Source organism: Dreissena polymorpha, chromosome 6 (genome assembly GCF_020536995.1).
Source record: "Dreissena polymorpha isolate Duluth1 chromosome 6, UMN_Dpol_1.0, whole genome shotgun sequence".
NCBI lineage: Eukaryota > Metazoa > Mollusca > Bivalvia > Myida > Dreissenidae > Dreissena > Dreissena polymorpha.
This window is the reverse complement of record NC_068360.1, coordinates 91201967-91228256: the sequence shown is the minus strand read 5'-3', so window position 1 is coordinate 91228256 and position 26290 is coordinate 91201967. Positions and strand designations below refer to the sequence as shown.

General features: G+C 33.9%; 1 protein-coding gene and 1 long non-coding RNA gene across 5 annotated transcripts; one reads left to right on the top strand and one right to left on the bottom strand.

The window, feature by feature from the left end:
* Positions 1–10189: 10189 nt before the first annotated feature.
* On the bottom strand, positions 10190–16987 carry LOC127835183 (uncharacterized). Of its 2 annotated transcripts, XR_008028403.1 has the most exons (10): positions 16824–16987; positions 16279–16466; positions 15906–16061; positions 15214–15468; positions 14711–15044; positions 14307–14561; positions 13973–14197; positions 13622–13753; positions 11914–13201; positions 10190–11596 (listed from the first exon to the last, which is right to left on the bottom strand). XR_008028403.1 is itself a non-coding variant. In XM_052361487.1 (9 exons), exons 1-9 carry the CDS (start codon positions 16969–16971, stop codon positions 12858–12860), a joined length of 2037 nt encoding a protein of 678 aa, XP_052217447.1. In that variant the 5' UTR covers positions 16972–16987; the 3' UTR covers positions 10190–12857. The 2 variants fall into 2 exon arrangements, 1 of the variants encoding a protein (XP_052217447.1); XM_052361487.1 differs by having other exon boundaries at positions 10190–13201.
* On the top strand, positions 12526–18707 carry LOC127835184 (uncharacterized). 3 transcript variants are annotated; one of them, XR_008028406.1, is made up of 9 exons: positions 12526–12641; positions 14333–14530; positions 14691–14835; positions 15220–15402; positions 15926–16051; positions 16285–16471; positions 16845–17085; positions 17590–17690; positions 18306–18707. It is a non-coding gene; the product is annotated as an uncharacterized LOC127835184 (long non-coding RNA). The 3 variants fall into 3 exon arrangements; XR_008028404.1 differs by having other exon boundaries at positions 16836–17085; XR_008028405.1 differs by lacking the exon at positions 12526–12641 and adding an exon at positions 13577–13663 and having other exon boundaries at positions 16836–17085.
* The last annotated feature ends 7583 nt before the right edge of the window (positions 18708–26290 follow it).

The window sequence follows — 26290 nt, the reverse complement described above, 5'->3', positions numbered from 1 at the left end:
TTAAACAGCAGTAATATTTCAGTAAAATTAAACTAAAGTATATTATTATATAGCTGTGAAGGTACATGTATGAAACAAAGACTCAACAATTATTGATAAAACAATAATAATAATAATAATTGTTAGATTCACATTATATGCTGCTTTGGTGCAAGGCAGGGCATAGGTGGTGCAGGTGTGCATGGCAAGATTGAAGTTATGACAGTCAAAATGCCAAGGTGATAAGTTAGGAAACACCCACAATCCAGCCCTGTTAATTCATAATCTCATTCATGCTTATCACATGCACACAGAGAACAGTAAATGTCATGTTAACTTTGTCTTGACACCATATGCTTTATACAAGGGATTCCAGCAGTCAGCTTTCCTTCATATTTACAAGACACCCCAAATATTCAGAAGGAAATACAGGGTTGACTTGAAGACCCTGCATGTACTAAAATAATTAAATTTTAAATCAATTGCTAAGACAAAGTCCTTTGAATGGTACATCTTTACCCACAGCCAGTCTTCTTGTGCAGCCTAAGAAGTACGTGTATGTATAACCATTTATAACTAATTTAAACCGTTTACACCCAATAGGAACGCAAATATTCATATATATAGCGAGAAATTGAGTGCTTTTCGGTCGGTATATTGCCGATATTTATCCAATTTTGGGCATTAATACCTCATAATAAACACAAGGTAGTATAAATATGCATGAAATATAACCATTTATAACTAATTTAAACCGTTTACACAAAATAGAAACGCAAATATTCATATATATATAGCGAGAAATTGAGTGCTTTTCGGTCTTCACATGAAGTGCTTTTCGGTCGGTATATTGCCGATATTTATCCAATTTTGGGCATTAATATCTCATAATAAACACAAGGTAGTATAAATATGCATGAAATATAACCATTTATAACTAATTTAAACCGCTTACACACAATAGGAACGCAAATATTATATATATTGTGAGAAATTGAGTGTTTTTCGGTCTTCACATGAAGTGCTTTTCGGTCGGTATATTGCCGATATTTATCCATTTTGGGCAATAATACCTCATAATATACACAAGGTAGTATAAATATGCATGAAATATAACAATTTATAACTAATTTAAACCGTTTACACACAATAGGAACGCAAATATTCATATATATAGCGAGAATTGAGTGCTTTTCGGTCTTCACATGAAGTGCTTTTCGGTCGGTATATTGCCGATATTTATCCAATTTTGGGCATTAATACCTCATAATAAACGCAAGGTAGTATAAATATGCATGAAATATAACCATTTATAACTAATTTAAACCGTTTACACACATTAGGAACGCAAATATTCATATATATAGCGAGAAATTGAGTGCTTTTCGGTCGGTATACTGCCGATATTTATCCAATTTTGGGCATTAATACCTCATAATAAACACAAAGTAGTATAAATATGCATGAAATATAACCATTTATAACTAATTTAAACCGTTTACACACAATAGGAACGCAAATATTCATGTATATAAATAGCGAGAAATTGAGTGCTTTTCAGTCTTCACATGAAGTGCTTTTCGGTCGGTATATTGCCGATATTTATCCAATTTTGGGCATTAATACCTCATAATAAACACAAGGTAGTATAAATATGCATGAAATATAACCATTTATAACTAATTTAAACCGCTTACACACAATAGGAACGCAAATATTATATATATAGTGAGAAATTGAGTGCTTTTCGGTCTTCACATGAAGTGCTTTTCGGTCGGTATATTGCCGATATTTATCCAATTTTGGCCAATAATACCTCATAATATACACAAGGTAGTACAAATATGCATGAACTATAACAATTTATAACTACATTGTAATTTAAACCGTTTACACACAATAGGAACGCAAATATTCATATATATAGCGAGAATTGAGTGCTTTTCGGTCTTCACATGAAGTGCTTTTCGGTCGGTATATTGCCGATATTTATCCAATTTAAGGCATTAATACCTCATAATAAACACAAGGTAGTATAAATATGCATGAAATATAACCATTTATAACTAATTTAAACCGTTTACACACAATAGGAACGCAAATATTCATATATATAGCGAGAAATTGAGTGCTTTTCGGTCTTCACATGAAGTGCTTTTCGGTCGGTATATTGCCGATATTTATCCAATTTTGGGCATTAATACCTCATAATAAACACAAGGTAGTATAAATATGCATGAAATATAACCATTTATAACTAATTTAAACCGCTTAAACACAATAGGAACGCAAATATTATATATATAGTGAGAAATTGAGTGCTTTTCGGTCTTCACATGAAGTGCTTTTCGGTCGGTATATTGCCGATATTTATCCAATTTTGGGCAATAATACCTCATAATATACACAAGGTAGTATAAATATGCATGATATATAACAATTTATAACTAATTTAAACCGCTACACACAATAGGAACGCAAATATTCATATATATAGCGAGAATTGAGTGCTTTTCGGTCTTCACATGAAGTGCTTTTCGGTCGGTATATTGCCGATATTTATCAAATTTTGGGCAATAATACCTCATAATATACACAAGGTAGTATAAATATGCATGAAATATAACAATTTATAACTAATTTAAACCGTTTACACACAATAGGAACGCAAATATTCATATATATAGCGAGAATTGAGTGCTTTTCGGTCTTCACATGAAGTGCTTTTCGGTCGGTATATTGCCGATATTTATCCAATTTTGGGCAATAATACCTCATAATATACACAAGGTAGTATAAATATGCATGAAATATAACAATTTATAACTAATTTAAACCGTTTACACACAATAGGAACGCAAATATTCATATATATAGCGAGAAATTGAGTGCTTTTCGGTCTTCACATGAAGTGCTTTTCGGTCGGTATATTGTCGATATTTATCCAATTTTGGGCATTAATACCTCATAATAAACACAAGGTAGTATACATATGCATGAAATATAACCATTTATAACTAATTTAAACCGCTAACACACAATAGGAACGCAAATATTATTATATATAGTGAGAAATTGAGTGCTTTTCGGTCTTCACATGAAGTGCTTTTCGGTCGGTATATTGCCGATATTTATCCAATTTTGGGCAATAATACCTCATAATATACACAAGGTAGTATAAATATGCATGAAATATAACAATTTATAACTAATTTAAACCGTTTACACACAATAGGAACGCAAATATTCATATATATAGCGAGAATTGAGTGCTTTTCGGTCTTCACATGAAGTGCTTTTCGGTCGGTATATTGCCGATATTTATCCAATTTTGGGCATTAATACCTCATAATAAACACAAGGTAGTATAAATATGCATGAAATATAACCATTTATAACTAATTTAAACCGTTTACACACAATAGGAACGAAATATTCATATATATAGCGAGAAATTGAGTGCTTTTCGGTCTTCACATGAAGTGCTTTTCTGTCGGTATATTGCCGATATTTATCTAATTTTGGGCATTAATACCTCATAATAAACACAAGGTAGTATAAATATGCATGAAATATAACCATTTATAACTAATTTAAACCGCTTACACACAATAGGAACGCAAATATTATATATATAGTGAGAAATTGAGTGCTTTTCGGTCTTCACATGAAGTGCTTTTCGGTCGGTATATTGCCGATATTTATCCAATTTTGGGCAATAATACCTCATAATATACACAAGGTAGTATAAATATGCATGAAATATAACAATTTATAACTAATTTAAACCGTTTACACACAATAGGAACGCAAATATTCATATATATAGCGAGAATTGAGTTCTTTTCGGTCTTCACATGAAGTGCTTTTCGGTCGGTATATTGCCGATATTTATCCAATTTTGGGCATTAATACCTCATAATAAACACAAGGTAGTATAATTATGCATGAAATATAACCATTTATAACTAATTTAAACCGTTTACACACAATAGGAACGCAAATATTCATATATATATAGCGAGAAATTGAGTGCTTTTCGGTCTTCACATGAAGTGCTTTTCGGTCGGTATATTGCCGATATTTATCCAATTTTGGGCATTAATACCTCATAATAAACACAAGGTAGTATAAATATGCATGAAATATAACCATTTATAACTAATTTAATCTGTTTACACACGATAGAAACGCAATTTTTGATATATAGAGAGAGAAGTTGAGTGCTTTTCGGTCTTCACATGAAGTGCTTTTCGGTCGGTATATTGCCGATATTTACCATTTTGGGCACAATGTAGTATAGGCATACACCCATATAACCATTTATAACTAATTAAACCCGTTAACACACACTAGAAACGATATATTGCATATATATAGAGAGAAATTGAGTGCTTTTCGGTGCTTTTCGGTGATTGTATGGACCGACTTAAAAATGTTTGTTTTTTTACTCTATCTATCTATCTATCTATCTATCTATCTATCTATCTATCTATCTATCTATCTATCTATCTATCTATCTATCTATCTATCTATCTATCTATCTATCTATCTATCTATCTATCTATGTATCTATGTATCTATGTATCTATCTATCTATCTATCTATCTATCTATCTATCTATCTATCTATCTATCTATCTATCTATCTATCTATCTATACTGCTAGTCGCCAACAATTAGCATTACAAGCAGGCGCGTGTCAGTGCTAGAAAATTAAGGAAGAAGTGTATAGGAGATAAAAAGTAATACGTAATGTATTTGTGAGACATAGAAACAAAGCCTTGCAAAAAAAGTTCAATGGTAATGACCCATTATGTTTTGCTCAGTTTAAAAGCATTTGCTGTGATAGTGCAAACCATATTGTCGAGGGTGCCGGTCAACTCGTACCTAAGTCAACTCGCACGGTAGTCAACTCGCACGTTTTTTGGAACTCGCACGTCTTTTTTGGTCAACTCGCACTTTTTGAAGTCAACTCGCACCACCCAAAAAAATATTCAAAAATAGATGTAGAATATAATATGATCAGTAGTTTATAAATCATATATATTATGCCTTTTTTGAATTATCTGAATATACGGTTGTCACAATTATCAATGATAAAGTTAATTTAGTTTGTTATTTATTAGTTTTACTTTTATAATCAGGTTTAAAAATTAAAGAAAATGAAAATTAAGTGATTATGTATGCGGTATCTTACCATTCAATATATTTGTAAGTCATCTTTACGAAACAACATATGTGAGATGTATAACATAGCGTTTATTTTCATAGTGTTTTTCCCAGGCCGTTTTAGCGTGGTGCGGAGCCATGCCCTTTTTTGTAGCGCCATGCTGCCCCCTTTCAAAGCCATTTAGCGCAACGCTGCCCTTTTCAAAGGCCACCGCCCTGCCCTTTCATGAGCACCCGCCGTTTTCCACCCTTATTGGTAACATCTTAATTTCCCCTTGACCAAACTTTTAAGCGGACTAGTATCAGATTATGGCCCCAAGGCAGCGAAGATTCGCGCGGTTGTGAATTAGTCATGCCTGAATAACCCTGTGTCAAATCAATCGATAATGTCAGAGGCTATGTTATACCAAGCGCACTAATCTGTCGGTGATGTGTAATCCTCCACGATAAAATCGTGGACTGTTACTTCGGAAACTTTTGATGAAAAACTCGATGTTATCCTCGTGGAAATTGTGCATTTCATGCATAATTCAGTTATATCAAAACATATATTTTACGCAAATTTTCATTTAAAAACACAAACAATTAATTCTTTATCGTTATCATCTTTAAGATAATTAATTATTGAAATAATTACTGAGACGTAAACTAATTAAACAAAATGCGAATCACGTATTTTACGATTTTACGTTGCTATGCGAACCTGTCGCTAAATCATTTTAACAAGATGGCGGACATCTACATCTACATCGGAACGTTGACCAGTCAAACTTGACAATTACTCAACGGGTTAATTAGAATTACAGAATTAAAGGGATCTTTTCACGCTTTGGTAAATTGACAAAATTGAAAAAAAGTTGTTTCAGATTCGCAAATTTTCGTTTTAGTTATGATATTTGTGAGGAAACAGTAATACTGAACATTTACCATGGTCTAATATAGCCATTATATGCATCTTTTGACGATTTAAAAACCTAAAAATTATAAAGCGTTGCAACGCGAAACGATTGAATAATTTGGAGAGTTCTGTTTTTGTCGTTAAATTTTGTGAAACTACGAAGATTGCTTATATAACGTATAAAATACGTCAAGTATGTGTACTCGGCGGAATAGCTCAGTAGGCTAGAGCGTTTTACTTCAGGACTCTGGCAGGACTCCAGGGGTCACTGGTTCGAAACCTGCTCCGGGTAATGTTCTTTTCCTTTTTTTAATTTTATTCTTGATTTTTTACTGAAGCTTTTACGATCCAATGTTTACATTTATCAATATAAAGCATTTAATGAATAAGTTAAAAAATGCCAAAATCTGTGAAAAGTCCCCTTTAAATTGTGAGTCGGCAAAAATTGCAAATAATGTCGTAAACGATCGAATTAACAATGGAGATCATACATTAAGAAGGAATTAATGAAATGTCTGTGATAATCAACAATGCATAAAAATGTTTTAGATAGCAACAACATATTTATTTGCTAATCTACTCAGTGGATGTATGTCACGGAAACGAGTGTTTGCATATTGTTAGGTATCAATTTACTCGCATTGTTAAACATCTGACAAGAGTATCGTTAGAAAATGGGATAAGACGAACATGGTTTCATTTGTATGTTAGTGCATCTGTGTATAATCAGATTCATATGCATGTATTGCTTTATTATGTTTGTCGTGCTGTACAGTGCATTGAAACAGTATTGAACTTAAATGTACATTGCAAGGTAAATATATAAATATAAATCAAAGTAAGTTCAATACATCAATTACCATTAAATGTGCGTGTTTATATTTTTTTCCACAACTGCCTCTGATGCGATTACATGTTTCTCCCTAATTCAGGTATTCATGGAACGTTTTTGCCCTTTTTTGCCTAAACTGCGCGCTAAAATTGAATGCCATGCCCCTTTGCCCTCCTGGGAAAAACACTATTTCAGGTTGTGCGAAAACCGACATCCTGATGAGTGGGCTCGCTTTCGTAAGGCGACTGTGCCAAACAGATCCCCTCGTATGTGTATGTGAAATTTGTTAAAAATTGAAGTGAGTTAAAAAATACATTTAAATGTAAGTAATGCCCACATTTTAAATACTGCCATGTGTTACTTTTGTCTTCACAAAATTGGCCGTCTGTTGTGCGGAGAGGTGGGAGTTTGTGGTGGATTTTGCAATTGTTCATATACATTGCTAAGTACAGACGAAACATTAACTTTCTGTCAAATTTAACTTTCGGTTGGCACAAATGTCTCAATGGGAGAGCAGGGACTCCCCCTCCCATGTACCTTCTCAAACGTCTACTGTCTGACATGACGAGGCAAACATTCCGCTTAGGAAAATAATATTTTGTAAAAAAAAAGTGTTATTTTGTGAAAATATTGCAATAAAAAGTATTGAACTAAACTCTGAAAGTGTTTCTCATTTGTGTTTATGTATAAATTACTAATCTAGAACCCATTAACACATCAATAGTTTGAATAAAGTACGAGTTGACTTAGGTACGGGTTGACTTCCATGCGAGTTGACCAAACAACATGCGAGTTGACTACTGTGCAAGTTGACTAAGGTACGAGTTGACTGTAAACCGTTGTCGACTGCGTGCGCAATCTTACTCGGAAAAATAAATGTGATTGCCGGTGTGGCGTAAAATATGAAAGACCCGTAAAATATGCAAGTGCGCATGTGCAAAGGGATCACAACATCCGGCGTAAAAAGTGCAAGTTGCATATGTAAATATATTAATAAATCTACGAAAAGAGATGATAATTAACATTCTTATCATTATGTAATGTCAGCCACGTAAGCCATGCTGTTGATTGCATAGGTGTCACACGGATTTAACGGTGTAATGTACGTTTTTACGATGATAAAATATGTCCATTATGGTTGAGAACATCCTGAGAGGCCCTGTTGTATGTGTAGACGATAAAAATACAATAATATTAAATAAACATGACTATTCGAACCTAAATAATGCAAGAAACATGGTATGTATTCATTTACTACATGAAGGAGAACAAATACTTTAAAGACAAGCTGTACACGTTGAATAAATTCAGCATACAAGATACAAGATACAAGATACAAACTTTTATTTCAAGTTGGTTAACAATAAATAACAGTTAGCTAAAGAAACTTCAGCGTACAGTTTATATAGTATTGACAGACCTGTACGCTGAAGCTAACCCCGTATCGAAAGTCAACCAGCGTCGTAACATATTTATGTCACGCTATAATTCAGTCAATTTGCAGTTCATAGAGAAAATACCATAGCTAACTGGCTCAGAGAGACAAATTCATCACTTAAGGCTATCATTTTATGTTTTTCTTGTCATATAACGTGACATATACCTGAAAATGTCTGTGATCAGAAAACAGTATGTGATTTGGTCGCCATTGTTGCTTCGTCACGTGACTGCGAGAGTTACACTCGGATACATTCGGATCGACCTTGACCGTTTCTATTAATATTTTCGTAAACATTACGATCGCTTTTTACAGTACACTATATTATTTTAATAATTCTGGCGTACATTGCATACCGATGTCGTTGAAACTTTCAAATATGATAGTAATTTAACTGTTCGTTCGTAACATATTGTTAGATAGCAGGTGTTCATTCAAAAATAACAAGAAATAAGTAGATCTACCCGGTGGTGGTAAGTACTTAAAGTTCCTTACTGAAAGTACATGCAATATACATGTTACGGATAATCGATTGATATTTCCGGTGGCGTATTTTAAGCATGGCTACTCGAGATTTAATAGCGCGAGAATTCGAGTGTTTGAAGGGCGAATTCAAGTTCACTTTCAATGATTTGAAAGATAAACAGATTAGTGTTATAGCCAGCATTGTCAACAAAGTTGACTGTATGGCTATTTTTCCAACAGGGTTTGGTAAAAGTGCATGTTACATTCTGCCACCCCTCATGATGAAAAACATGCATAAGAGACATTTCTATGCCATTGTTGTTTCCCCACTAAGGTCTCTAATGAATGACCAGGTTCGCCAGTTGACTAGCATGGGAATAAGTGCTGTTATCTGTGGTCCTGATATCAGTGCAGAAGAAAAGAAAGGTGGGTGAAATATATATGTAAATATGTACTGTTTTTGCCCCACCAATATTTATTTACAAATATATATATATATGAAAGTTAGTTAAAGAATAAAGTAGCATAACATTAAAGTAACAAATAATAGTGTTCGGATTAAAAAATCATTCAGCATTGCAAACTCATTTAACAGATCCCTAATTTTGTTCTGATATATTTACAATTAATTCATATATTTCATCTGAAATGGATAAAATGCTTGTTAACAGGGTTGGAGGATGGGATGTACACCATCATTTTCTTCTCCCCTGAGATTCTGGATAACATCGATAGGTGGAGGTTTTTTCTGGAAAGTAATGTGTACACAGATAAAATGTCACTTTTGGCTATAGATGAAGCTCATCTACTTCATTCTTGGTAATTAAATTAGTTATAGTCACTTAAAATACAATTACTTCCACATGACTCATTTTTAGTCAGTAACCAGCTTTGAAAAAAATATTTTAATATGCGCCAAACACTGGAAAATAACAAGGTTCTAATGGATATGGTGAACACTAAGTAATTGGGAGGTACAATCCCCACTATGGAGCATGAGATAGGTTTCATTAATAAATTATCACAAGTTCTCAAATGTGATTGCAATTAAATGCACTAACAAGTTTATAGTGCCTACTTGTTTGCTAGAATGTGTATTTTTAATAATGGATGTTGTTTTTTAAAATTATACTTAGCATTTAACTTATTTAGGGGTGATGAGTTCAGACCAGCATTCAACAGAATTGTTGAGCTGAGAAGTTTTTTCACCAATGTGCCAGTGCTACTTCTATCTGCAACATGCACCAAGACAGTGCGGCTAGCTTTGATCCAGAAGCTGCAACTCCAACCAGACATTCAAGTTGAATGGGAGGTTCCAGACAGGTATATAATCATGAATTTGCAATGACTCCAATTGTTTTATATGACACTTGCAATCGATTCATAATTTCAAAACACTTAAGACATTTACAGTGTATAACTTTATTGCATATTTGAGACAAATACTCCACATTTTGGTTCATAGAAGACAATATATATACATGCACTAGATAGATATAAAGTTCAAAGTATTTTTTTCCAGACCTAACATACATTTGGAGATAAAGTGTGAATCTGGGATGGATTTCACAGCCATGACCTGGTATTTAGACCAGATTATTGAAAGGGGCAAGATGGCTGAGAAAGCTGTTATCTATGTAACGTATGTACAACAAGTTAGAAAATAATGAGATAAAACAATAACAATTAAAACTTCCTTTTGTACCCCAGTATTGTGAGTAACATGTGATACACAAATATTTCCTTCCGTACCATAGCAAATATTTTGTGAAATACCTGCTCATAATGTAAAATAAAGCTACAAAGAACATGAATTTCTAAGGAATAATCAAGGGTATAACATAAAAATGAATAAATTCAGTATTTAATGGACAGTATAACTTATATATTTTCAATTCATTAATACACTCTTATATTCCTATAATTTATAAGAATATAAGAGTGTATTAATGAATTGAATAATATACTATCTTGAGTATAACAAATTAATGAAGCATGAACTACATGTTTATATAACACAGGACCCATAAAATGTTTTTTTTTATTATTATAAGTGAAATTTACTTCCAGTGGAATCACTCAGATGGCAAGACTTGCCTTGGACATTACGGCACACCTTAAGGATGCAGCTGATGGCGCCAAGGTGTTTAAACTGTACCATTCTGGAATGTGTAACAGTGACCTTAAGTCCATCTTGGAAGAGTTCACCCAACCAGATTCTTGCACAAGATTTCTTATATCTACAATTGCATTTGGAATTGGCATAAACATTCCAGATATAAGATTTATTATACACTGGGGGGCACCAAAAACATTAGAGGATTATTGGCAGGAGGTCGGAAGGGCCGGTCGTGATGGAAAGGCAGCACAGGCCAAAATGTATGCTACCAAAGTATCCCTGCTGAACTGTTCAGAGGAAATGAAGACACTTGTCAAGAGTGAGGAATGCTACCGGCAATACATTATGGATTTGTTGTCGGTGACTCCGACATTCAAGGCACCAACAAAAGTGTGTGGCAATAACAGCAAATGCGTTGCATGTGAATGTAATATGTGCCTGTGCTGCTCTAACTGCCATAAGAAATGTTCATGTTCATGTTAATGTTTAATTTAACACTTGGACACGCATAAATCCATCAGTCAATGAAAGCATGGTGGACAAAAGTGTAACCTTGACATTGCAGATATTGACGTGATTCTTTTGCATGACACACTGTCCAATGATGGTGAACAAATGTGCCAAATGATTTTAAAATCTAACAATGAACAACATAGTTATGGCCGGGACAATCTCATTTATGGCCATTTTTAACCTTTGAACTCAAAGTGTGAACTTGACTTTGGAGATATCAACGTAATTCTTTCGCATCGAGACCTCCTGCCAATAATGGTGAACAAATGTGCCAAATGATTTTAAAATCTAACCATGAACAACATAGTTATGGCCGGGACAATCTCATTTATGGCCATTTTAAACCTCTGAACTCACAAAGTGTGAACTTGACTTTGGAGATATCAACGTAATTCTTTCGCATTGAGACCTCTTGCCAATAATGGTGAACAAATGTGCCAAATGATTTTAAACAACATAGTTATGGCCAGGAAAATCTCATGTATGGCCATTTTTAACCTTTGAACTCAAAGTGTGAACTTGACTTTGGAGATATCAACGTAATTCTTTCGCATTGAGACCTCCTGCCAATAATGGTGAACAAATGTGCCAAATGATTTTAAAATCTAACAATGAACAACATAGTTATGGCCGGGACAATCTCATTTATGGCCATTTTTAACCTTTGAACTCAAAGTGTGAACTTGACCTTGAAGATATCGACGTAATTCTTTCGCATTGAGACCTCCTGCCAATGATGGTGAACAAATGTGCCAAATGATTTTAAAATCTAACAATGAATGACATAGTAATGGCCCAGAACAGCTCATTTATGGACATTTTTTACCATTCAATGGGAGTGCTATACTGCTGAGAGTTTTGCTTTTGTATATTTGCTGTCAAGCAAGGAACTAATCTCATATGTTTTATATGGTCATCTTCACATTTAGGCCATTCAACTGTGAAAGTTTTAACAATACTCACTCGGTAGCTAGTGAGGATTAGAAAACACAACCTAAATGTGGCTGCATATTCTAATACCATTTTTGCAATAAATCCTGGCCATCATCAAGTACTCAAATACAAAATGTGATATGGACATTTTGCTGCCATTTATATATGCTGACATTTACATGAAGCCTGTGCATTGTACAAGATTTTCTCAGACTTTGTGAAGTTTACTGTTAAAACTCGTATCAAGAAAAGTGAGCAGTGCCACCATCAGCAAATCCATGCTAAAAAATCATGTAAGTATGCAAGTTAATTGTCATGGTGCAATGTCCTACTGAAAAATTTAAAAATAGACAAAATTGTTTATTTTATAAGCAGCTATTGGTTATTAATTTTCCATAAATATGAAGCAAATACTTTCAAAGTTGCAAGTTAGAAATAGTTGGTGCATGTAAGTCACTTATTCAACAACTTCAGTACTACTATAGTGTATTATGATCAAATATTCTGATTCATTTGCACAGCAACCTTTCTGTGTCAAGTTTAACACAATATTTCATCAATCTGTCCTTTAGTTTTGAAGGTGTTCTCAGTGGAATACTGTGAACAAAATGTTCATAAGAACTGTGATGTCTTCCAGGCAGGCATTGGAAAAGGCGTTCACCTTTATATAATTTCACAAACTTCTTTAAGTCTCGTGTGTGCGCTGCATGTGCACTTTTTGATCGACCAATGTATTTGTCCATCACCTGGCTCATGAATTTTTCTTCTAAACCTTTACCAACTGTTCCGGAAATCAGACTGCAGCGCTGAACTGCAGAATCAGTATACTGGCCTTTGACCCGTTTCAGATTGGCTGGAACAAAAGTTCAAACAGAAATTTAAGGCTGCTATAGAAAGATTAAGTAACTGTGTGCATAGTAATGAGAAAACAATACAAAATATTTTATTCTCAAAGTACATATTTATTCAGCAAAATTTAAATTATATCAAAGTTTCTTTTCACAAAGTGTTTTGTTCAGCTGAGTTCGTGTTCACATTAGCAAGACATACTTTTTGTTTCCCAATCAGGTCTAAAATTAAATTAATTAATAACAAGTAGCAAGTACAAGAACTTATCTCAATCTCTCCTGTGTTTACATTTTCCCTTTGACAGTGAACAGCTGATTATCATGATCATACAGACGCTCTTAAGATATAGTGACTAAATGTGCGCTTAACATATTCAGATGTAAATTGAACTGAAAGAACAACAACAACAACGACAAATACATACTTTTGAATTCATTGTTTAGGAACTCATTCAGCAGGTCCAAAGGTACATTACATCCAGGTTCCCCTCGCAAATTGGCCGTACTGTTCCATATCAGGTTTTCTGATATCCGCTTGGGCATCCAACCACTAACAGCTACATGAATAAAAAGTATACATTACTTCGGATTGTTGCATTCCGGACACATAAAACTATGCAAAATAATACCATAATGGATATAAAAGCTATAATTATACTTTATCAAATTTACTGTTAAAATATATGTATGCATTTTTATGATTTAAATGTATGAAATTTTGTTTAGAAATTCATAACATTAATTTTATATTGGTTTCTTATTAAATATCATCTTACAGGCCAAAAGTCTAAAGGCCAGTGTCAGGTATTTGTAGTGGCCATGTTCCCAAAACTCCAGCATATTCAGTCGCCAAAAGCTTATCATGGCTTCCCCGTCGTTTTCCCTCTCCGCGTCCCTTTCTGCCATGTGCATGAGGCCACGCCACAGGACACTCATTGCATATGCCTGTTTGTGATCAATTTCCTTGCCTGACCTACAGACTTCAGAACAATGCCATATGCCTGAAAAAAATCATGATTGAAAGATTAACAGAAATGAGTATTTAAAGTTAATAACCTTTAAATGATAAATGATATATTTTTATGCAAAATAATTAATTATGACACTAACCAGAAGTATCGTTTGTCCCCACACAGACTGTGTGAAACCACTCGCCACGTACACAGTCAGCCTCTGATGAGCACCGTATCCATGTGCTCTCCAACTGCTTGCCACAGCAATATGCACTTAGGCCCCGTGCTTGACATTCTGGGGAGCACCACCAGTCATCATCTTCTGCACCATCCGGCACGTCAACACAGTCCTTGTGGAACCATCTCGTTGGGCAACTCATGGTACTTGAACATTCTATCCATTCTGCACCTCCTGTTTTGAGAATGAAGACTGCTTAGTCATTTGACTTATATTTAAAATACTGTAATGCAAAGTGAATATTTGTTTGTTACACAAGGTAAGCTTATATATTTAAACTGAATTATTTCTCTTTTTTTCCAGTCAATTCTGAATTTACTCACCATCCTCTTCATCACATATGCATGTATACTTCCTGTCATCTTCAACGGCAGCCACGTATTCATTGGTGTTTGGCCATATGAATTGAATAATTTCCTTGGCCAACTGTGTAACGTCTTCCAAACATGTAAGCTGTTCGCTAAAATTCTCATTTTTTCGAAGTTGTGCTGCTAACAACAGTATGTGACCTTCTGTTACAAAGTCCAAAAAGTTTGTCAAATGGTTCATACAGTCTGAAGCTTTTTTTTTCACATTTCTATGTCCAAAGACATTCTTTATTTGAGTAAGTGTGCCTTTGTCACACGCCCCTTTTCCAAAAAGGGTATCCAGTGTCACCTGTGAATTTCAATAAAATTAATTCTATCATATGTGTCGTATGATATATGGATAAGCTTTAGTAATTAGACTCATAATCCAAATACATTATTTATTCAGGTTTCTTATTGCTGTACATTTATATATAAGTTGAATCATGATCATGAATCATGATTTTTTTGTTCTATACCTGTAGGAGCACAATTCGCTTATGGAAGTTCTGTGGTCTTGGGATTAGCCCCTCTAGACGGTCCCCAGGGAGAGCAGAGGAGGACATGGCTATCCTACACTCTATCATACGCTCCACCGACAGCTGGTCCCCGTGACAAATTATAGGCCAGGGTGTTCCTTCAACATCCCTCGGTGTGTATCGATTAAGGTACTTCATTATCTCAATTACACCTTTGCATGTTGCAGGGTTTTCTTTCACAACACCAAGGTTGACCTTGAAGAACATTAAAGAGTGTTATTTATTTAAAATGATCATGTAACGTTTAAGAGATACATGTGTATTTCTGTATTTCATTCAGATATATTTATGAACCAGAGATTTACAAGCAATATTGTCACCTACTGGTGAAACTCCACCATTGTCAGTAAAAGTATCTATATTTGTTGCCATAGCAACCACAATTTTTGACTTAGGAACAAAATGAATTGACATGCATAATCTCCATATTGCCATCTGTCCACGTTTCAAGTTTCATGAAATAACATGAAGAAATTATAAAGTTATCGCAGGATCCAGAAAAGTGTGACAGACTGACAGACAGATTGACACACAGAGCGCAAACCATAAGTCCCCTCAGGTTTCACCAGTAGGGGACAATACAAGTATACATTTACAACAGCAGAAATAAAACAAATTAAAATAACGCTTACAACTTCACTTTTCTTCGCAGATTCTGTTGAATACTTGTGAGGAAGATGCTGCTGCACTGGGATGTCAAGGTCAAGGATACTTGCTAGAGTCCTTGCAACAATCAACTCCATCCTGGAGCGTAGCTGCTTCCAGTCCTCATCACTTGGTAGGAATGTCTGTCACACATAATGCGTATTTAAGCATTGACATTCAATAGAGTGATTAGATGTTAATAAATTAGCCAAATGCAGTGTTTAAAAATACAAAATATAAAATGAAAATAAATAATTTCCATTACACTTCAATACAATTACAAACATGCAGCTTTTTTGTAATTTAAAATTATTTTTTCAGCTTTATCAGCTCCAAGGGTACATTTTAAAGAATGATTACTTTTAGATCAATGGAACTGGCTGGTACTGTTTCTTCCCAGGAACAAGAAGAGGATGTGAAGCTGATTCTGTCAAGCGTTGCAAAGCAGTTTGCCCAGAGCAGCATCTTATTTCCACTATGCCTGCTTTGGTGGCGCGCTACTGACATTTTCTGGACGTTGTCCCAGCACACAGAAAAACCTGGTATATCTGAGGTAAAGTATTCCTAGTAAATTCTCGTTGTTAAATTTTAAAACAGTTATTAAAATATAGGGCATATTGATTCGAACCAATATTGAAAAAACGTAGAGAAAAAATGCATTAATAAACACAATTTATTTTCCCAAACACAGGCAAAGTGGGTTTTATATCCACAAAAATTAAAATAATGGATTAAAAGAAAGTTGTCTACAATAAAGTACTGTTAATGGTCCACTCTCCTCAGTGTACTAGTGTGTAACATACAATAACTTCATACAAATTAACTACTGCTAAACTACCTGTAAAATACAATTGTTTGTTTTGCTTAAGTTTGAGCAGGGTATGGTTTCTTAAATTTAAACATACCATTCATTTCAGATCTTTCAGGGAGTGGAACAAATTCTTCATCGTGGTCTGACTCCGAGTACAGTATTGTGTCTTCCAACACCAGGGACAGGTCCTGAATTTCCTGGTCTTCATCCAGATCTTCGTCATCATCTGTTTCATCAGACATGTTGACCTCACTGTCACTGAGAGATGACCATTCACTCTCATCAGTTCTTGTGTCAGCTACCAGTGTTGGTCTCACATGTAGAACATGCTGCAAAAAATGTTTATTTCCAGTTAGGTAGGCATTTTTAAAGCTAGTTAGCAGAAGTTATTGTTGCCTATGAAATAATGACGATTAAAGGCCAAGATATATTAAGTGTATGTACAAGGTAGCTATTGATCATGCATTTTTGCTTTGTTAATTTTTTTTCTGGGATATTTTATACCTCTTCTATGTTCTGTTTCCACTCCTTTATTTTGGTGTCATAGCTTTTTCCTAGACGATCTACAAGTTGTCTTGTTGTATGGATACTCATGCATAGTCCAAACTTATGGAACCATCTGAATATCTGCAAAATGTTTAACTTGTGTAATGGCATATTAAGCTAAAGTAGTTCATTAACAGTCATCAGTTAAAATTTTAATTACAATAAAGATTTTAACAGACAGAGCACTTGTTTGTTCCATGACCCAAGCTTGTCATGCAATGAAATACACATTGTTTAACTCAAATTAGTACTTTTTAGCCTACCTTGTGGTTACAGCCTGATCGGAACATCTGTATGGATAAGATTTGTTGCAGGAACTTGAACTTGGCTGGAAATCTTTTATGAAGGATGATACTCACAAGAAGTCCAAATACAGGTACCAAAGGACCAATCTTGTTACCAGAACTGCAACATTGTAAGTTTCTTTAAAAATATAAGCAAACAAATTGCAAAAATAAATGTCATTCATAAAATTTGATATTTATATACATTACATTGCACTATTTCCTTATTAACCCTTTGAATGCTGGGAAATTTGTTATCTGCAAAAATGTTGTCTGCTGAATTTCTAAAATTAGCATTTTCTATGATTTTTTTCAAAGAATACTATCAGAATAGCAAACAGTTTGGATCCTGATGAGACGCCACGTTTTGTGGCGTCTCATCTGGATCCAAACTGTTGGCAAAGGCCTTCAAAATTTGGTTCCAGCACTGAAAGAGTTACTATCAGAATAGCAAACAGTTTGGATCCTGATGAGACGCCACATTTTGTGGCGTCTCATCTGGATCCAAACTGTTGGCAAAGGCCTTCAAAATTTGGTTCCATCACTGAAAGAGTTAAATAATTAGTTTGACAAGTCTTGTGAACAACAACTGCTTCATTTCATTTAAGATTTAAGTTTTTGTATAATTTCATGCACTCCTTTATAACTTCATATCGGAATGTTTATCAGGTTTTAAGTACATTGAGCATTATGTGGCCTATTGAAGAAATGCAAGAACCTTGATATCTTGTCTTTTGTTCGTCTAGTGGTTACTGAAGACCGCAACACAGTTGACAGAAGAGGTAGCCCTGAATCGATTTCATTGAGAAAAGCTGTCCAACTGAACTTCTCAATGCTCTCTAATGTCAAATCCTGTCTAAGAGATGACAGTGTTTTTGAGAATGCCCTGACTTCATCCTGGACAAGCAGACCTATGACTTTTTTTATGTCTGCAAAAGCCTTCTTGGAGCCTTTCATCATTGTTCTTAAAGCAGCATCATAGTTTGTGTTAGTCACCTGACGAACTATGGTCTCAACCAAGGTAGTACTGGTAGGTTTCTATTGAGAGCAAACAATGTTAAAAGTTTAAGCTATTTATTAGTTCTTAAATACATTACTTACACGAAGCATATCTGGTGTGTCATGAATAAAGAGCTGTTCAATGGAAAGGTTAACACCTTGTGTTTTTTATGATTGCTTGCTATGCTGTTGTGTGGTTGATTTTACACCTTCATTTTACAAAAAAGTAATTAAAACTTACTAATCCTACAGATTTTAATGATATTAATGCTCATAACTTACTGTTTTCTAACTTGTGCTTGATGGTCTTTTGGAATTATTGAGTATTTATTCTGTTATCAGTATTTCAATGTCTCTTATCTAATGTTAACAGTTTCTTTTTATTTTTTCTTATAATAATTATAATAATAGTTTTCAATATGGGTAACTGAAGACAGGTCATTCTTACACATGTAACAGTAACAAGTTTTCATTCCTATTCTTAAATATCAATATAATACTGAAGACAGGTCATCCGTACTCATGTAACAGTAACAAGTTTTCATTCATATTCTTAAATATTATATATACTGGCTAAACATGCATTTATTTAACTAAAATGGAATTCAGTAATTAAAGTAAGTATCAAATTAAAGCTACAGTTTTTAAGCAAATGAACCCAGGATTTTATAAAGAGTAATGTATTCAATGGTACACTACAAGCTATTGTTTCTACATAGGCATATACAGAAGGAATACATTAAATAACAAAATGTTACCTTTACATTCTGTTTGGGTGTACTGGCTTTCTTTGGAGAAAAGCATATTCTTTTTGCTGCTGGTGATGGTGAAAATGATACAGGTGACTTCAATTTGTTAGTCTGATCCTTCTCAAAAAGTCCAGAATTAGTTAGTTTCCTTTTCTGAGTTCGCAATTTGATATTGTCATTTTTTACTTTTTGAGACAGAACAGTCACTTGACTTATTTTTTTAAAACAATCACCACACACATTTCTTCCCGGTGTTAAATCCACATTAAAAGTTTCCTTCACTCCTTCTCCTACCGTGAGGTTCATCCCATGGCCATGAAGCTTACTTGCAACACTTCTTGCTTTTTTCAAAGAGCATCCACATGCTCTGCACTGCTCCATGGTTGCAGACTAAATGAGACAAATAAGGGGCTCGCCCAGGTCCTGAAAGTCTTGATTGACATCTGCCAACTGTTGGCACTTCCTCTGTCAAAATCTGACATCTTACACATTTTCCAAGTTAACACATGCATAGTCATTTTCCAGTGTATTTCCACTCAAAATCAATCCAATTCTCCATTTGCATCGATGAGTTTTGCAATAACCATGAGGATACTTCTATTAACTAGTGATTGCTTCTTGTTAAATTCACAAAACAGTCACCAGTGAAGTAAAACTCCTGGAAATGCCATTTTCGTCAATTTGTGTATGTAAACAAACTAAGCACATGTTTGTTTCTAAAAATAGGACCTAAAAATAGATTGACCGTGACCGTGAACTCTCACGAGAGTTCCATTTCAAAATGTCTTCCATGGTGTTGATTTCATTCACTGTTCCCGAATAAAGCAGTAATATGGACATGTTTTTCACCGAATTTTGAGTTCAAGTGAGGTAAATGTGTATATAAAACATCATTATATCGTGACATGCTTTCATTTTCGGTCAATAACTGTTTAAAAGGCTTTTTTGGACCGATCTTTGTTAACTGTCAACTTTTCGGGAATTTCTGGTTGACTTTCCTAATGGGGTTGGTCCATAACTATAAAGTCGCGCCTGTCAAAAATCATAAAAAGCGACATTTAAAGTTATGGAAGCCAGAACTAAATAACAGTATAACATTAGCTAGATGCTTGACTTGCATATGTTGCGGATAAAGGGATTGTCAACCACGACAACGAAGAAAAGAACAGTTGTTAAATACTGTATTTTTTCACAATTGGTTATATTGATTAAAATATCACGACATATCAAAAATTAAGAGGTTCGAAAGATGGTTCGTCCACGATATATTACATGACTTAACAAAAGTTGTGGTATGTCTACCAGGTAACTACCAGTCAACTATAAATAACACCAGTAGATTGATCATCATCGTCATGTGGTAAATCCAGGAAAATGCAAACTGTGCATGCGTAATGAATTGTATACATTATATATAAAAAATGATCAATCTACTTGCGATATTTAGAGTGTGTATATTGTTATATCACCTATTTTCACGATCTACTTTCGATTTCACATCGTAAAATTTTATTACCAATTATACTGAAAATATGAACTTTTTTCAAGTAATATAATATACCGGTTGTGATATGTTCATCAATATAAACTAATAGTTGTTAAAAAAAACGGTATTTTAGAACTTTTCTTTTTTCGTCATTTGTGGTTGACAGTCCCTTTAAAATACACATTTGAACAAAAAAACAACAACTATATTCTAACCTGAAGTATCCATGAAAGTTAGTTTCAGTCTTTGATAATCTTTATATAAAATAACCTAAATGAGCTAAATTGGTTTTAAAAACAGATGAACAGTTGGTAAGTTAAGCACAAAGAAATATTGACTTGCATATTTTATGGCCACACTTGCAAATTTTTTGGCTAAACTTGCAAATTTTATAGCCACAAATGTATATTTTTATAAGAATTTTTTAAGTGAAACTATGTAAGAAAAATGGCTTCTAACAGATGAGTGCCTGTTAATGAACAACACCATGATAACTAAGCTATATGTGTGGGAAATATTAACCATTTAGCACCATAAAGCGGGTAACCATAAAGCGGGTATATATGATCTTGTCAAATATTTATTAATTAATATAAAATATGTAAAAAACTTATTATACATATATTTCAATATAAACTAAAATAAAAGTTAAGAAGAACATGTGTCGCCAAAATGCTAAATAAGCCATATTTAATTCTGAAATCGAAAAAGGCTGTACAGCCGAATTCGCAGCATGTATATTATGCATGTACGATGTGAATCTAAATTTAGTTTAACGGTTCATTTGAAATACTGCATCGATATTGGTTCATACGACACCCGAACACTTACTAAAAAGACGAATGCATCGGTTATTACAGGAAAATATGTACGAATTATCTTCGTCACAATAGGCTCGGGCGATAATTTGTATTTGCTGTATTTTATGAAATTCGTCTTAAATGTATCATTTTTCTTGCATATTGTGTGTTATTATAACATATTTGTATCAATATATAAAAATTTAACACATATAAAAATCGTATAATTACGCTTTAAAACGTTGACTTGGATATTTTACAACAAAAAATGCATATTTGGACATGATAGTACATGACTTCTCTTCCTGTTTTTTTTTAAGCGGCCTTGTCCCCCTCATTTTGTGAAAAAATGAGCTGCGAACAGTTCCAAACTGTAAATAAATGAGTCGCAAACTTTCTAAAATTAGTCAGTGAGCTCTTGTCTTATGAAAGCATTTTGTATTTAAACTTGGAGCAGATTGGTGAAAATTCTTTAGGAGTGTGTATCCTCACGAAAGTGTGACGGAAGGATAGACACTGAGAGCCTAATGCTGCCTTTTTGATACAGCACAACCGACTTTGTGTTTGTGAACAGAATGTATATAATGTAAAATAACATGTTTGAAAATCAATGAATTAAACTCTTCATTTAACGTTTAATTGTATCTGCCCAGGATAACATTCAAAATTATTGTACATGTGTGATGCCTTTATGCTATAAATTACTGGTAATTAATAAATAACTACCACTTGAAGTAATACCGTGACAAGTGCTAGACCTTTAACTACCCACACTTGCAATTAAAATACTTTTTTATTGGAAATTCCTGTCAATGTTAGTTACGAATTCAGCGTACATATAGTTATTTCTTATTAAGTGCCAAAGTTTATAATAAAAATGGTGCAGTTGTATCCCTAAGATTAATAATAGCACATATAAATTATGACAAGGTACACATTTCTGCAAATTATTATACTTGTACCAAAAATCACCTGTCTAGGGGCATCATAAATTCTTATCTGTTGTAATCAACACCCCTAGTGATATATGGTTTCTAAACCCCATTCTGATCAGCCATAAATCACAGTCAAGAGTGAGAAAATGTTGTTATCAGATACAATTCTTATCAGACACTGGTCATTAATGGGTTAACTTATACATCATATTCACCAAAAAATAATTTACTGAACATTCACCAATTACAAAAATCTATACTTTCAATCTTATTTTTTCCAACAGGTTTTAATGTTACAGTGCTCCAGCTAGCAGTAAATAGAGGGGCGCTGCGCCCCTCTAAAATTTGCCCACTTAAAAAGCGCCCCTCTATTTTTCTGTCAAATGCCCTTTTGATCTCTAAATTCCTGTTTTCAGGCCGTATAAATCGCCAGAAACATCGACATGAATACACAGATAACACCCTTACATGACTGCCTGGGGTGTATTAAGTCAACACATTGTTAACAAATAAGCCCCAAGGGCATGGTTTGTTATCAGATCACTAATTAGCCTTTCGTTGCAGACGATAGTAACATGCTGTGAAAGATTATCTCTGAGGTCACGCTTGGTTAGGCACAATCACACTGAATGAAATAAAACTCCGCACTATTGTTTTTTTTAAACTTCTGAATTTCTGGCTGTATTTTTTTGTTTGGAAAAATAAAGAATTTTAAGTCAAAATACCTATTAACATTTGAAAATTAATCATCTTTTTTTAATGCGAATATGCGGCTAATTTTAAGTTCCAAATTACGGAATGGAAACATATTTGTGTATGGATTTTATTTCTGAACTTTAAAACACTGTCTGTCCTCAATCATGATGAATTTTAAAATGAATAGGGGCAGACAGTTGTTATTTCAACAAATAAAGAACTTGTTTGGAAGGAGGATTTATCACTCTGCAAGTAAAATGTAATGTTGATATTGTCATATATTTTCGCGACCTAACAAAACTGTCAACGTTGTTGACATTAGTTGAAATAACGTGTTGTGAAATAAATATATCCTATTATTAACAATAACAATGTTTCATTTTAATCTCCAGACTGGATGCTACTTCATGGTGACATTGATCATTGTTTAGACTTTAAATTTGTCAATATAAATTTTTGTTTTAATAAATATTATTATTGTGGACAAACATTGGCTCAAAGTTATTTAAAGCTACGAATTTAAGTAGTGACAGTCATAACATTTTTTTGATCCAGTGAAACCCCTGAATTTATTTCATATTTTCTTCATTTCATTTTCTTCTAAAAGGCCACTGATGCTGAAACTGAAACCTGAAAGATTAACATGCAGTTCAATGATGATAGGTGATAAAAAAACATCAAAATTTCCCCCCCCCCCCACACACACCGTAAAGAAATATGATATCTATATATCTCTAATGCGTGTAGTCGGATGCTAGCCCAAGTCGGTTAGGAAATTGGCTACTAAGTTGTTTTCCTAAGCGCCAATGTAGATTTAAATATGTTTGTTGTAATTTCATTACACAAAATGAGGAACAGCATACAATTGGGTAAGTCATCCAATGCATTAGTGTTTGCAATTAATAAGTATATAGTATAACCAAAGTATATACTTAAGTATATGTATAACCAAATGCCCTATTTTCCAAAATTACGCGTGAAATGTGCCCTTTTTGGGGAAGCTCCCCTCTATTTTGAAAAGCTGGCTGGAGCACTGTGTTATAATGCAATCTGAGATGAACAAAAGGGTCATAAGCCACATATATAAATTATATAATTTATGTAAATTTAAAGTATGACTTTAGTTGTTTGTAATTCCTAGTTTGAAAAACAATAATGCAAATTAAAAAAAATATATGACAGTTGCAAAAAGAAAAAAAGACACATTTCCAGTATGTACATGTATACACAATAAAAGTATGAATAAATTGCACTAACAGGTGAAAAAGGCATAGAAACACATTTTATTTTTAGTAACGGTACAGTACCGGTACTCTATTAATGGTATTTTGTAACAAGTTGAAAAGAATAGAAATATTAGAGGTGAAAAAGATGCATATTCAATTCGTATAAAGAATTCTATACAATACAACTCAATGGCATTGTAACAACAAGCATCAAATTTATATATTAAGTTGCGAGACAACAGTACTGAACAATTTCCATTTGCTGGGATGAATTCTTAGTTGTGTTTTTATTAGCTCATCTATTTTTTGAAAAAAAAATGAGCTATTGTCATCACCATGGCGTCGGCGTTGGCGTCCGGTTAAGTTTTGCGTTTAGGTCCACTTTTCTCAGAAAGTATCAATGCTATTGCATTAAAACTTGGTACACTTACTTACTATCATGAGGGGACTGGACAGGCAAAGTTAGATGACTCTAGCGTGCATTTTGACAGAATTATGTGCCCTTTTTATACTTAGAAAATTGAAAATTTTGGTTAAGTTTTGTGTTTAGGTCCATTTTATTCCTTAAGTATCAAAGCTATTGCTTTCATACTTGCAACACTGACTAACTATCATAAGGGGACTGTGCAGGCAAAGTAATGTAACTCTGACTGGCATTTTGACAAAATTATGTGCCTTTTTTATACTTAGAAAATTGAAAATTTGGTTAAGTTATGTGTTTTGGTCCACTTTACCCCTTAAGTATTATAGATATTGCTTTCATACTTGGAACACTCGCAAACTATCATAAGGGTACAGTAAAAGGACAAGTTGCATAACTCTTGTTGTCATTTACACGGAATTATGGCCCTTTTTTACTTAGTAACTTTGAATATATGGTTAAATTTTGTGTTTCGATCCACTTTACTTCTAAAGTATCAAGGCTATTGCTTTCAAACTTCAAATACTTTCATGCTATCATGAGGTTACTGTACCTGGCAAGTTGAATTTTACCTTGACCTTTGAATGACCTTGACTCTCAAGGTCAAATTATTAAATTTTGCTAAAATTGCCATAACTTCTTTATTTATGATTAGATTTGATTGATACTTTGAAAAAACTACTTTTACCTGACATACCACAATAGACTCCACCCAAACCATCCCCCGTGCCTTCCCCCCCGAATCCCCCCCTATTTTTTTATATTTTTTTTTAAGATCATCTCACAAATGACCACCACACCCTCACACTATACCACCCCACCCACCCCCCAATTTTTTTTTAGAAAGGTTAAAAAACACAAATATTTATTTTTATTATTTTATGTTTGAAATACTGTCCGACCATCGCACCCAAGAATCCCCCACACCCCCCCTCCCCCCCACCCCGAATCCCCCCTCCTAATTTTTTTTTTTTAAAGATCATCTCAAAAATGACCACCACACCCTCACACTATACCCACCCAACCCCCAATTTTTTTTTATTTGAAACGGTTCAAAACACAAATATTTATTTTTATTATTTTATGTTTGAAATACCGACCAACCATCGCACCCAAACCCCCACACTATACACCCCTCTTCACTCCACCCCTCCCTCCTTTGTGATTGAAAATGAGAGTCCTTTCACCTTTAAAAAGAAAATAGATGAGCGGTCTGCACCTGCAAGGCGGTGCTCTTGTTAATTTATATTTTTACTTTACCGGTAGTTACCATAGATATATACTTAATGTATTTCTTGTCTCCTGTTATGCTTGGAATGCATTTATTGATTGTACACTTGTAGAAGTATAGCTTTATAAACAAAATAACATAATTATGATGCCAGCATTTGTGTGAATTTTTCTACAAAAATTAATAGG

Excerpts from the sequence above, each read along its gene's own strand:
- LOC127835183 (XM_052361487.1), bottom strand. The coding sequence starts at position 16,971 with ATGTCTGATGAAACAGATGATGACGAAGATCTGGATGAAGACCAGGAA. Across the intron at positions 16,062-16,278 it reads CCAGTTCCATTGATCTAAAA|ACATTCCTACCAAGTGATGA; the intron begins GTAATCATTCTT and ends TATGTGTGACAG. Across the intron at positions 13,754-13,972 it reads GGCCTTTAGACTTTTGGCCT|CTGTTAGTGGTTGGATGCCC; the intron begins GTAAGATGATAT and ends TTATTCATGTAG.